Raw genomic sequence first — 13769 nt, forward strand, 5'->3', positions numbered from 1 at the left:
TTTTAACCTATCTTAAATGGTATCCATAGAGTTCTATAGTATCTACTTATAAATAAATAAATAAATGTTTATTTAGGTAAGGTACATACATAAAGAGATTTTACAAAGTTTGTTGGTAGAGCTAGTACATACAATGCCTAAAGCCACTGACTTTTCATGTTGAATTTTCAAGTGCTTGAGGAGTCGAGTTTGAATCACATACAATAATTCATCCTGAATTGTGGACTTTATTAGTGCTGGTTGTGGTGCTCAAGCGATCATTTTTTTCGCCAAAAGTTCCAACTTTTGGCTTTTTGTTTGGCAAAAGTTTGGCAACTTTTGGCTACTAAAACCTCTTAAATCTTTTGATAACATTTTTCCTAAGATAAAGGCAACCTGGGTGTGGTGGTATTATATGAAATTAGTATTTAGGAGATAGCAGGTGAAATAATAAAATGGATTCAGGCACCGCCCAGTCCATTTGATTTGATTCCGCGCCGACGCCAGTGCCGCGCCTTGAGAAGATTCCAACAAGAAATTATTGACCGGGAAATGCTAAAATAGCACTTACAAGTAATAACGAGTTGTTTATGCAGGTAATGATACTGAAGCATTATATTAAATTAGTTTTAGATGCAAGCTCTTTTACGAAGATTGACTATTAGTGTTTAATATAATACTAGTTAAAACAATAATAACAGATATATTCACTAATTGGTAACGAAGTGTATCCATGCACAGTGTACGATGTTTATCGAGCTAGCCCGTTAACTGGTATGACATAAATATATCTGAATTTTCCTGAGGACCACTAACACAACAACTAACACTAGAGGCCTCGACAAGGACAGGCTTGTCAAAGATCCCCCCATTTGTCCTGGTGATTTTTATAGTGATGGATTTAACAAATCGGCAGGGTTTTGGCATTACCTGCCTGGAACACGAAAAAGAGATCGAAATACCTATAGCATTCCTGAATTTACAAGAGAGCCACTAACAAATATTTTTAAATCAGTCTCATAATAGGGTTGGTTTCCGTTTCCAAATCTGTGATACAGGCTGCTTTGCTTTGTAGCTAAGCTTGTTAGAAAAAAATGTACAGTGCATGGCTACTTCTAGACTCAGAAATCGCAAGTGAGACTTGTGGTGTTGCATTGTGACCTTTCTCAGTATGCAACACCACAGAGTATATTATGCCAATAATATACCCGCTCGAAACTCTCAGTAGCTTACTGAGATGGGTATGTTAAGTCTACGTAATCCACTAATTACAATTAATACCTTTTCCCAATGTACAGTTCACACCTTTTCCCTAACCAGTAAGGCATTTAAGAACGAAAATCTTTTAAGACGCTGAATCTTCGACACAGAGCAGACAGCCAGACTACGACCGCATCGAGCTTTTCACGCTCTTGTTCCTGGCACCATCGAGCTCCCACGCTCTTGGCCCCCTCAAGCTCTTGGCCCTCCTTAAGCTCTCACGCTCTTGGCCCTCCTTAAGTTCTCATGCTCTTGGCCCCCTCGAGCTCCCACGCTCTTGGCCCCCTCGACTCCTCCTCTCTTGGGCTGGACGGTAGAGCGACGGTCTCGCTTCATGCAGGTTAGCGTTCAATCCCGGACCGTCCAAGTGGTTGGGCACCATTCCTTCCCCCTGTCCCATCCCAAATCCTTATCCTGACCCTTTCCCAGTGCTATATAATCGTAATGACTTGGCGCTTTTCTCTGAAAATTCTCTTCCCTTGCCCCCCCTATCGAGCTCCCAAGCTCTTGACCTCCTCGAGCTCCCACGCTCTCGTCTCGCATCGAGCTCCTCGACTCCAGCTGCATTTAGCTCTGCTCTGCTCCAGATTGATTGATTGATGAAGATTAAGCCACCCAAAAGGTGGCACGAGCATGAATAGCCCGTAAGTGGTGGCCCTTTTGAGCCATTACCAGTATCAAGAGCTGATACTGGAGATCTGTGGAGGTGCGACTGCGTCTCTCTGCTCCAGGCTTCGTCGCAACGTTTATGGTACTGCCAACAATCGACTACTGTAACCAAGCCTACTAAATAAATATGAAAACCCACTAAACACTGTGTCTCTAATCTACCCAACAACGTAACATAATCGTACGTTACAAACTTATAGTTAGTTGTTTGGACAGTGGGTTGGTTTTTGTATTGAGGCAGGTATTTTCTCCCCTGATTCCATGTATGACTAACCATCCTGTGAGATGGGAATATTAGATGAACTTATAACTAGTTTTTGATCTACACTGTGTAATTTTTCATATATAATAGGGTAGTAGCACATTGCTGTGTATACCTAAGTTTGTTAATTAAAAAAATCATATCGGGGATGTTGTACAGGCTGCTATCGCGGCGTGTTCACGGGGGTCTGGTAGCTGGGTGAACATCGCGCAGGACTCGTAATTCTGTGGCCCGGGTTTGATTCCCGGACCAGGCAGAAACACATGAGGCAAAGTTTCTTTCACCCTGAATGCCCCCTGTTACCTAGCAGTAAATAGGTACCTGGGAGTTAGACAGTTGTTACGGAGCTGCTGCCTGTGTGTGTGTGAAAAAAATAGTAACATTAGTAAAAGGCGGGCCGAAAGAGCAAAGCTCAACCCCCACAAGCACAACTAGATGAATACAACTAGGTGAATACAGGATGAGTGACGTTGCACAATAAACTAGTCCTCCGGGGTCAAAATTTAAGATAAATTGAAATTGAAATTGAAATAAGTTTATTGAAGTAAAATACACACAAAGGGATGAGGTAGCTCAAGCTATTCTCACCCCGTTCAGTACATCGTGTTAATACATACATAGATACACATCACAAGCAATAAACGTATTACCGAACATTCTGAGAGATAAACATATACATTTCCTCCTTTACACAAGTAGTATGGTATCAGACGTACACACAAATACTATTATGACCTAGGTATACTGTATAGACAATTTGCAAGAGACATGTAGATAATTCAAAAAAAGATTACAGTCTTGGTGCAAAATTCTTGTATCTCTCAAGAATATCATCAACCTTTCTGTTGATTTAAGATAAAAGTAATTAAGAGCTAGTGTGAAAGCGGGTCGGGTACGGTAGTCGTCGTCTAGGTACGAGGTTTAGGTCTCCTCGACCCGCTAAATTTTGGAACTATTCATAGCGTCGTTACCCGATTACTGACGTTAGTATCAGCTACCTTCCCAAATCCCGCCAAAATGGTTCGAGCTACGCAAAAGACGTGAGTTTGAAGCACTCTGTAAAATTAGCCTTTCACTAAAGACCAGTGTTGGCGGTTTGATTAGGTGGTTACCTGAGTTTGTGGCTGAAAAAATGAATTCGCCGCCCGAGCCACAGAGGTGTCGTCTTAAGTTCATGTTTGTTTACCTCGTTCATTTGCATATCCTCGAGTGTCTGGGATGCCTGGACGGCCAGCAGACCTGGAATTAGAAATGGAAAATGAGGACTTTGGGTTAACGGTCCTTGGAGAGGCTGGGGAAGGGTCCCTGGCCCAGACAACATGCATGACAAGGTTTGGTCCAACTGTCGTAATCATTCCCACTACCTCGCACGGGCTGGCTATGGCTGCATAGTTTGTTGTTATAGATTCAGCTACTCGGAACAAGTTCCAAGTAGCACGGGCTATGATGAGCCCGTAAATTACCTGGTACAGGAGCGGGGCAAGTAGCATGGGCTATGGTGAACCCGTAGTGGACTTACCTGGCACAGGAGCGGTGCTGAATGTGCTGTATGAGCTTCTGTAAATGATGCATAGTAAATGGACGGATAGTAAATGAACACAATTAAATATCATCTCATCTTGCAACATTTCTTCAACTTTTTGGAATATTTATCAGTTATACATGACAATTAATTTTAAGCACTTCAAAAAAATAAAAAAATATAGAGTATATTTCAAAATAATAATTTAAATTAAAGGTAACTGCCTGGTTGCCGGATCAGTCCGGCAACCAGGAGGCCTGGTCGACGACCGGGGCCACGGGGACGCTAAGCCCCGGAAGCACCTCAAGGTAACCTCAAGGTAAGGTACATACACATGCTTAAAACTTGTAGTTGTTAATTGTAAGGTTTTGTTTTAAAACATTTGTGTTTATTATTATTTTGTGCACTTACAGTAAACAGTACTACATTCTTCAAAAAATGTGTTGATTTTTATTATGAGTTAAGTTAGATTTTAAAATCTGTGTGGAAACTGTCTCCTTTACAAAGTGAGTTGTAGGTTATACCATTCTTGATGCACCACTACACAAATACTTGCCACTAGATACTAAGTCCCCTAGATACACAACTTTACGCAGTTCGATGCAAGAAGTTTCCAGAGCATGCTGTACTGAAGTAAATTTACAGTACGGTATAGAAATATCATGGGTCAACTGCGTCACATAACAATTAGGTTAGGCTAGAATTAGTTTACTTTTATTATACAGTACTGTATTAGGGTTGGTTAGGTTTAGTGACTTGCAAACAGGCGACTCTCCATTACCATTTTTCTCCCGGAAACGGAAAATAATGATTTAATCCATTTAATTAACCTAACAGTGGCCGAATCATTTAGCCTTTGACTTGCCAAATCAGTTACTGTTTTGGCAAGTTCAAACTTTGGCCCTGTTACTCATCCTGTAACTTAGGAAATTACAGTACAGGTATATAACGTATAAAATTTTTTTTTTTAGAAAGACGAAAATAATAACTTCTACACCAAAAAAAGGTGCGAGAGAACCAATATCAACACCAGCAGGCCTGACTCCATCTACAAAGCGCAGGAAGTCTAACAGCTTTTATCGTAAAAAAGTGAGTTAATTTTGGTTAATTTAATAATGGTTACTTTGCATTTGCTAATTTTGCATATGCATGTATGCTTCTTAAGCTGGTGGGTAGCTCCTGACACACCATCTGACTATTAAAATATATTTTCCAACAACCGTTTCAATACAAATATATGATTTGTGCAACATAATCTACCTCGAAATCCACCATATTTCTTAACAGTTACATAGGCATGCTATTGCTTCATTCACTACAGTACAGTATTATCCCCATTTCTTCCGACATACACTCCCTGCCTCTTCTCAACACCATTTCCTCATCTCCCTGATCACACGCACACTTATCCCTGTCTCCTCCATCCCTAACCACCCATGCCTTTTCCTCATCTCCTTCGTCACTGCTCAAACTCTTACCCCCGCCCACACACACCCTACCCTTGTCTCCTTCCTCCCTGCCCATATGATCATTTCTCCAGTCTCCTCCCTTCCTGGCCACACACACACATACACAGGGAATTGGTGGGGGAATTTTCCCCCATCTCTTCCCTTAATGGCCTTACACACCTTTCAACATGTCCTTCTCTCTTGCCCACACATGTCCTTCTCTCGTCTCCTTCCTCCTTGTCCCCACATAGTGTCTTTTTCCCTACCCTATCCACACACTTTCCCCCCCCCCCATCAATGTAACCGAAAGATTGTCCAGAATGCAAATCTCTCATCTAAACACATGTTTTGAAAATCAGTATGTACAGTATATGCTTAGAAATAGTTAAAAAAAAATTGACAAAGTAATATTATAAGCAGATAGTTACTGAAACAATTAATTCATATCTAATTTCTTACTCAGTCCAAGACCCCCAAGAGCCCTGTTGAGCAGAAGCGAAAGCACCGGTTTCGTCCTGGAACAGTTGCCTTGCAGGAAATCCGCCATTACCAGAAAGGAGCAGGACTCTTGGTCCCAAAATTGCCATTTTCTCGACTCATCCGGGAGGTCTTGAATGAGCAGGGCAAGGAATACAGGTTTGTTCTTAAATATTATTTCAATTTCACTCGAGGTGCTGTAACTCGTCAAAATACTGTACTGTAAAATAAATGTCTTATTTTGCACGTCATTACCACTGTACGGAAAAATATCTATACAGTACTATAATTCCCACATCTGTTTTCTGAAATGTAGGTACAGGTACAGTGTAACCTTGATTAGGTGAACTACTGGATTTGGAACCAGCCCCAATTTGTTGGAGTGAGGGATTTGTTGCAACCAGAGGCAATTATGTAATGCATTTTTATAGTATAAATTGAGAATAATTCATTGTTATATACAGTACTACTAAACTGTACAACAATAAATCATACTGTATCATTATATACCTTAGAAAAGGCATACTGTATACAGTACGTGTATTTTGCTAGACTCCTCTTGAGGCACCACTTGTAATTATAAACACCTTGTGTGTGACTGTTACAACGGATGTGTCAGTAACTGTAAACAAACATTGCTACCCCCCCCCCCTACCTTGCTGGATACCAATCTGAGGGAGGGAGGGGGGAGGCTTTAAGTGAGGGAGAGAGGCAGTGAAGGAGAAAGGCAGTGAGGGAAGGAGACAGTGAGGGAGGGTGATTTCAATGAGGAAAATTTTAATTTATATCTCAAATGAAGGAAATTTAACATTTTATCCTGTGGCATGATGTGAAATATTTCCACCAGTGTGTGAACCGTCCCAACATTATAAGCAAATGCGCACATCCCCCATTTCGGTGAACCAAAATTCGTCGAGTTGAGCGAATAAATCCGGCCTGAAAAGTGTGCGTCTTAACCGGAGATTTACTGAATCGAGGTTGTACTGTATTTGTGGAACACAGTCAGCATTATTGTCCTACAGGAGTTTGCCCACAGTGTTCACAACACCATGTATCCTACCAGCTACATAACAATGTTGGCCAGGAGAGTTATGTAGCCCTCTATGCACACACAGTTGAACATGATTACCATACCATTGGTAATCACAGTTGAACATGATGGTATTCATGTTCATGGCCAAGGGGGGGAGGGGAGAGGGTCTCCAGCAACACGCTGGCAGGGGGATGTCTCCAGCAACACGCTGGCAGGGGAAGTGGGGGGGGGGTTCCAGCAACACGCTGGCATGGGGAGTCTCCAGCAACACACTAGTAGGTTTCCACACACAGGCTTCAATTATAACAAGCCTTATCAGACGGATATTAATCCTATCTTGTAACTCAACTTGGCCATCCAGGGATACATCAGTTCAATCACCAGTACTTCACTAAGTATCACAGACAAATCACAGTCTACACAAACTCGCCCGCGTGTTCCCACTGGAACACGTCTTTAGTTCAGGACTGCCCTGGGTGAACTGATTCCTGTCGACCTAGGTACCACCCACATCTCTTCTGAGTAAAAGATGAATAGTAAGAAGGAAACTACACAAGGGTCAATAAGATGACAGCCTTCCACCAGGGCACAGAAAATGGGGTCGGGTGTGCTCAACAGGTGGTGTTGACATAATCATACCGCCCTTCCTAAAAGAATTGGGGTTGGGTGCTCTCAACAGACGACATCAACGTCGTCACACACTTAATGGACCAAATCTGTTACACTGCTGCTTGACCATTTTTTGCGCTCACTTGAGTTTGGCTATTGGCAGAGTATGTCCCATCAGTCCTTTCATTGTATGCCTTGGTACAGGTATAGTAGGGTGGTATCTTGAGTGCCTTCTGGTCTGCTGGGTTCTGGTTGTCTCTGTCTTATAGTCTTTACCCTCTGGTGTCTTGGTGGCCTACTACACCATCTCCTCTGCTCAGCAGTATTAGTCGAGGCCATACTTGCAGTGCCCTGTTCTTACAAAGGGTCTCTTAATTATTATGGTGAGTTCTGAAGCCTCACTTGAGTCTGGATAAGTTGCTTCTCCATGAGATCATTCCTTCTCCTGCATTCTGGTTAGATCAGTGTATCACAGTTTCTCCAGGTGGTTTCGAGCACCTGTATCTAGGTTTGTTTGCCTGGTTCTCTGGAATTGCCCATTGGCATACATTCCTTCCTGCATTGCCAGTTTGAAGCCTCTCGTGTACTACTATTAGGCTTTAAAGTTTGGTCAATTGGCCCTTGAATCTTTTCCCGTCTGATTTCTCTGATACAGTATTACAGGTACTTCTTCGTCTTCAAGTGATTTGCATTAACTCCTCAAGGAAAGACAAAAATGTGCAAATTTATAAATGGAAATAGTTTATGAAATACCCTGTACAGTATTTGAAGAATTAAAAGTTTGTGTAACAGTTACTTATTTAAGGTTAAAAAGTTCTATGTATTTGGCATGATTTTACCTTATTAATTTAAAGTGTATCTCTGGAATCTAATGTGAAATTCTTTGCCATTTTATTATAAAACGTGTATAAAAAGGTATCCTTTCCTTTACAGAATCCAGACCTTAGCACTAATGGCTCTTCAAGAAGCAGCCGAGTGTTATATTATTGGATTGTTGGAAATGGCTAACTTATGCTCCATTCATGCCAAAAGAGTAACCATATACCCTCAGGATATGAAGTTGGTTCGTCGTATTAGAGGAGATTGCTGAGGAAGGCTTGCCTGTCAGGCTTTGCATGCAACAGCAATTGTGTTTAATGTTTATAGTTTACATCTGCCAGATATGCAGGGCATGCTAATAAGTTAATCAAAGGTCAAATTCTCCATTAACATTGCAAAATTTTACAAAACTTTGCTGATGGCTGATGTATATTAGTGAGCGAGTTGCCTTTTATGATCAGAGATAAGGGCTTGTGTTCAAAAGGTAAGAAGAGTTATGTTATATTAAGTGTGAGTGAAAGAGAAATGTGAAATTTTTTATTTGAATAATTTTAGAACGTGTTAGTTATCACATGATGGGCTTATGTATGAGAGAGAGACACCCAGTGGTAGTACCCATTTTATTTTTTTCCTAGCCCCCATGATGCTTTCACAACTTTTTAGAACCTTGGTGGATACATCCGGTCATGAATTTGAGTCCACTTTTATTGTTAGCTCAAACTACCTATAATGTGTGATTGAAAATTTTGTGTAAATTAGTTTTCTTTGGACAGTCACTAGTCTATTATCATCTGGGCCTCAACTGGAAAAAATTGTCTATTGATTATCCTGTACTGTATCTGCAAAAATTGTGTGTTCGATTGTTATTTTTGCCGTTTTTTATTGTTTATTTTGGATTTTAGGTAATTTCCTGCCATTTTTAATTATCTATCACATTATCTCTATCTTTGTCATAATGGATATTTTAAAAAGATAGCCGATTCACAGATAATAGATCAGTGACTAATTGTAAATTGCATTCGGAATACAAATTAACATATACTATATATTGATTATTTTTGTGTTTACTTGTATGACTATGTATATGTATGGATATACAGGTAATTGCACATGTATGCAAGTGTATATGCAATTACCAATTTATGTTAATGTCTTTAAGGAAAATAGTTCTTGTGTGAGGAGGTGGGAGTGAAATTTTGTTGAAATTGTAAATTTTGTCTTAAGGCAGGAACAGTAGCAAACAGTTTTTTACTAACCACTTTTTTACTAAAGTACAAATTTATTTACATTTCTAATAAAGATTTAATCTGTAAAATACTTATATTTTTTATTCTTGAATGTCTTGGAGGGAAATAAGAAAATTCTATTTAAAATTATCACTTTGGAGGTGGTGGCTAGGTGCAGAAGTGCCTAAAGGATGCGCGTTTGTTTGGTTAACAAAAATGTTAGACAATTGGCAGTTACAGTACACCAAAAATAGCATGAAGACATACCGTATTTGCTGCAGTATAAAATCCACCCCATGTTACAAGGATATTTTGTGGGAGAAAAAACTATTTTAGTATGTTTCATTATACATTGAAAGATATTTTAAAGTTGATTTGGTACCATAAATCTTACTTCCTCAAAGATCAGCTGTGATGTAATTGTTTATATTTCGGGCAAGAGAATTTCTATACAGGATGTGAAACTTGTTTTTGTCCTGTCCAAATAGGCTGCCCGCCCACCAAAATCCACCTTGCCTACCTGCCAGTCAGCCACCAATCCATCCATCCAGCCAGCCTGCCTGCCCACCTGTCCACCCAGCCAGCCTGCCTGCCAACCTGTCCACCCAGCCAGCCAGCCTGCCCATGATTTATACCCACCCCATGCTGCCCACCCACCTGCTGAACCTGCCTGTCTGCCCACCCACCCACCCTGTTAGCAATCATGTCTGCCTGCCTGCCCATTCCACCCACCAGTCAGACACCAAATAATCCACCCCACCTGCTTGCCAGTCAGCAACCAATCCATCCACCCACCTACCCACCCTGCCTGCCCACAAGCCGACTAGCCCACTTGCTTGCCTGCCTGCCATCCATCCATCATACCTGAAGAGGGTTTAGTAACACGATTTACTTTAATAATTTTGCTTTTCAAAATTTTATTATTGGCAATGATTGTTTTTCCTAGCAAACTTGCCCAGTGTGCTTGTCCGGCCCCCCCTAGCCTACGCCGCTAGGTCTTGCATCCTTTATACGGCCGCAGTAGACGCAGGGCAATTTTTTTATACATTTAAAAATAAAGTATTTGCAGGGATTGTATACAGTACCTGCAAATATGGTAGTTGCTGTTTACCAGCATGTTCCTGTACAAAAGTAAATGGGAAGAAAAGTTCAGACAGAAAAGCACAAGAATTTGGAAAAAAAATAATTAATTAGGAAATCGGTATTTGGTAGAGCAACAGTGTGAAAGTTGAGAGGTTATAGCAAGTTAGCAAGGTGCCTTGCAGTGTAACAAGTAAATTCATAAGTTTTGATGTAGCTACTGGGACCACAAATATAATGTGGGGTGAGCACTGAGTAACTGCCGCAAGTAATAATTGCTTGTAGTGTATAAGCCTTCCACAGCAGAATTTAATTTGTTTAATTTTTACTAAATGCAGTTTCATGTTAGTGTCTCGTGTTATATATACTGTATAACTTTTTATCTACCGTTTCTGCATTACCGTATGTTGAGAATGCTTTTGCATATCGGCTTCAAACTTTCAGGAGTTATTGAAGATCTCACTTCTTGCATTGCTATGTAGCCTCCTAGTGGCAGATTTTACAAATCTATTTTTTTTTAATAATTTTCCAAGTTAGTGCCTTGTTAATAGCTGGGGTACTTTCATCCCCAAAATGTACCACTCTTTAACAACTTTGTAAATTAAAAATATACATATTAATTTTATAATTAAGTAATAAAATAGTAGGCAGGTGGATACAGATTAGCTAAGTATAATTACAAGAGGAGAGCTACACCAGTGGCTTGTTTGCTGACCCAAACAGGAATCCTGTCACACTGGGTGCCTTGTGCTCTGCTCCAGCAGGAAAGTGACAGGAAGCAAAAATCGCCTTAACCGTTCAGAAATAATATGGAAATGTACCTTGGCACATTAAGGCAGCACCCATGAATGGTATGTACAGTATCTACGATATTTTCAGTCTGAAGTTAGACTACTGTTATTTCCATACATCATGTACACTTATCATTCTAAGGGGCCCATCACCTATCACCCATAATAATTACCGTACAACGTTTTGGTATCTACCAATGTTACCAAAAATTATAAACTGTGTTCTTAAGCAACATTTCTCTATTAGGTACAAGCCGAATTTTCATTATCTTGAGGTTATCTTGAGATGATTTCGGGGCTTTAGTGTCCCCGCGGCCTGGTCTTTGACCAGGCCTCCATCCCCAGGAAGCAGCTTGTTGACAGCTGACTAACTCCCAGGTACCTATTTACTGCTAGGTAACAGGGGCATCAGGGTGAAAGAAACTTTCCCGCCGGCGCCTGGGATCAAACCCGGGACCACAGGATCACGCATCCAGTGTTCTGTCCACTCAGCCACAGGCTCCCATTAAATCGAGTTTTTTGTAACTTTTTTTTCTTATGGAATGATAAAGCTTTCCTTTACATTATATATGATTTTATTTTATTATTTTGAATTAACACTAACAAGTTGGTAATTCATGTTCTGAATATAATACTGTAGTATTAATTGGAATAAACCAATTTGAAAATAAATATTTAAAAATGAAAATCATTTTGCCTGTTAGGCACATTGGGACTTTCATACTAGGGCAAATAGTGTGTTCTAGCTGTTAGGTACAACAAATATATATATAAGGGTACCACCACTGGTGCAGTTATTGGGACCCATTTTTAGCTTCAGAGAAGCAAATAGGGAGCATTCAGAGAAAATTTTTCGCTTGTCCCTGATTTCTTGGGTATTTGCTTCTACCACCCATTTGATTGAAAACGTTATTGTACATGATTACAAATTTTGTGTGTGAATTTATTTTTCATTCACACTGCTATCACATGCAGCATTGGCAATATTAGCAGTAACAGTGATACATCATATGATGCAGTATGTCATTGCCTTGTGCCATTCTGCAGTCTTTGTTGGCATACTCCTCAAATTTTCCCTTGCTCCCATCCTAAAGATCTTTATGCCATTCCTGTCTGTCACTTTGACAACTGTCAATACATTCGGCTTGCCGACGACCTATACAGGGTACTAGTATTTCCAACATGTCATCATAACTGTATATCCAATTTCCCCCAATGTTTACCTATCCTACCTCTCATCTCAATTTAAATAGGCTATCCTTGTTAACCTTATTTTTTCCTTTCAATATCTTGCATGTAGTAATCATGTACTATTTCTTCTCAAACCCCCTAACTGCACATCCTAAATTAGGTAGATTTCCTGGTGTGCATTAGAAAAATAAAAAATATTTTTACCATTCTATATTGTAAAGCATAGCTTTCTGATGTTGGGGAAAATCTTAATAATTTTAGTTTGCCTGTAGTGAGGTGAATGTTAATGATATATTCTGATAAATAATTTTAAAGTTAACTGTTTGTAATCGATTTCCCATCACAAATATCTTCCACATCAATAAGTCCTTGAAATTTTGCAAGGCATCAATGGTTACTAGCATTGGCTTCAGTAGAGATGTTGATGCACCTGACATGGTGGTCATCTTTTTCACAATATCGCAAATGATTGCCAGAAGTCTGTTGCTGAATGATGTCCACGTAGAATCTTTAGGACTTTTGACTATTACAGGGAACATCTGGTCTCCCACAGACAATAGGCACACCATTGATCTATCGTTTGAGGAGACGGCAGCAGTTTAAGGAGCCAATAGATAGTTTTTTAAAAGTTGTTCAATGTCAACCAATATTTTTTGACTAGTTGTACAGTATATGAAAAGGGGTGCAATTGTTCCAAGTTTCAGTACTGCACCCTAAATAGAAAGGGAGATTTGATTTTTTTTTTCAACGAATTTTACACATTTTCAAATCCGTATAACAACCACAAGTTTCAAATGAAATCATTTTTCTGACACATTAGCATATAATAAAGAATCTGGGGCCGGGGATTTTCCAAAACATCTTTAGTTTTTTAATACAAATAGACAAAGTGCCCCCAAAAATTATGCAAATATATCATGTTTTATTTCTATTATAAAATCATTAAATGAACTAAGGAAAAAATGCTGGCTCCTGATTTTAGACATAAACTTTACATATAAGGTGTAAGTTTCATGTAAATTGAGTAAACAATGAAAGAGTTACACGAAGATTTATGTAACTTGAAAAAAAAAAAGAGTAAAAAATAGTCTAAAGTGCTGCCATCTGTGGCTGAGGTTGATATCAACCAATTTCCTCCAAAATTGGCACCCTTACAGATAGGCTTATGTGCAGTCAGGTGTATAAGTTTCATGCAAATCGTCCTATAAACAAATAAGAAAAAAAAGATTTAATACTAATTTATTTTTGGTCAGCTATCACAATATGCTATTGTGATAGCTGAGAGTCATAGATATGATTTTAGTTGACACTTGTTTGATAATCATTTTTGACCATTTTGGAAAAATTTTGAAACAATTCAATTTTTTTTTTCCCCCCCTTTTCTATGCTCTTCGTAGTCAATC

General features: G+C 39.5%; 1 protein-coding gene across 3 annotated transcripts; it reads left to right on the forward strand.

Annotated features, from left to right (window-relative positions):
* The first annotated feature begins 3052 nt into the window (after nt 1–3052).
* LOC123744877 (putative histone H3.3-like type 3) lies at nt 3053–9393 on the forward strand. Of its 3 annotated transcripts, none has more exons than XM_045725086.2 (4): nt 3053–3210; nt 4664–4781; nt 5604–5776; nt 8193–9393. In XM_045725086.2, exons 1-4 carry the CDS (start codon nt 3188–3190, stop codon nt 8347–8349), a joined length of 471 nt encoding a protein of 156 aa, XP_045581042.1. In that variant the 5' UTR covers nt 3053–3187; the 3' UTR covers nt 8350–9393. The 3 variants fall into 3 exon arrangements, with proteins under 3 accessions (XP_045581042.1, XP_045581041.1, XP_045581040.1); XM_045725085.2 differs by lacking the exon at nt 3053–3210 and adding an exon at nt 3264–3328; XM_045725084.2 differs by lacking the exon at nt 3053–3210 and adding an exon at nt 3338–3501.
* The last annotated feature ends 4376 nt before the right edge of the window (nt 9394–13769 follow it).

The sequence above is a fragment of the Procambarus clarkii genome, chromosome 70 (genome assembly GCF_040958095.1).
Source record: "Procambarus clarkii isolate CNS0578487 chromosome 70, FALCON_Pclarkii_2.0, whole genome shotgun sequence".
NCBI lineage: Eukaryota > Metazoa > Arthropoda > Malacostraca > Decapoda > Cambaridae > Procambarus > Procambarus clarkii.

Coding starts and splice junctions, on each gene's coding strand:
- LOC123744877 (XM_045725084.2), top strand. CDS start 3,389: ATGCCTGGACGGCCAGCAGACCTGGAATTAGAAATGGAAAATGAGGAC. Junction 3,502..4,663: donor CAGACAACATGCATGACAAG/GTTTGGTCCAAC, acceptor TTTTTTTTTTAG/AAAGACGAAAATAATAACTT. Junction 4,782..5,603: donor ACAGCTTTTATCGTAAAAAA/GTGAGTTAATTT, acceptor TTTCTTACTCAG/TCCAAGACCCCCAAGAGCCC.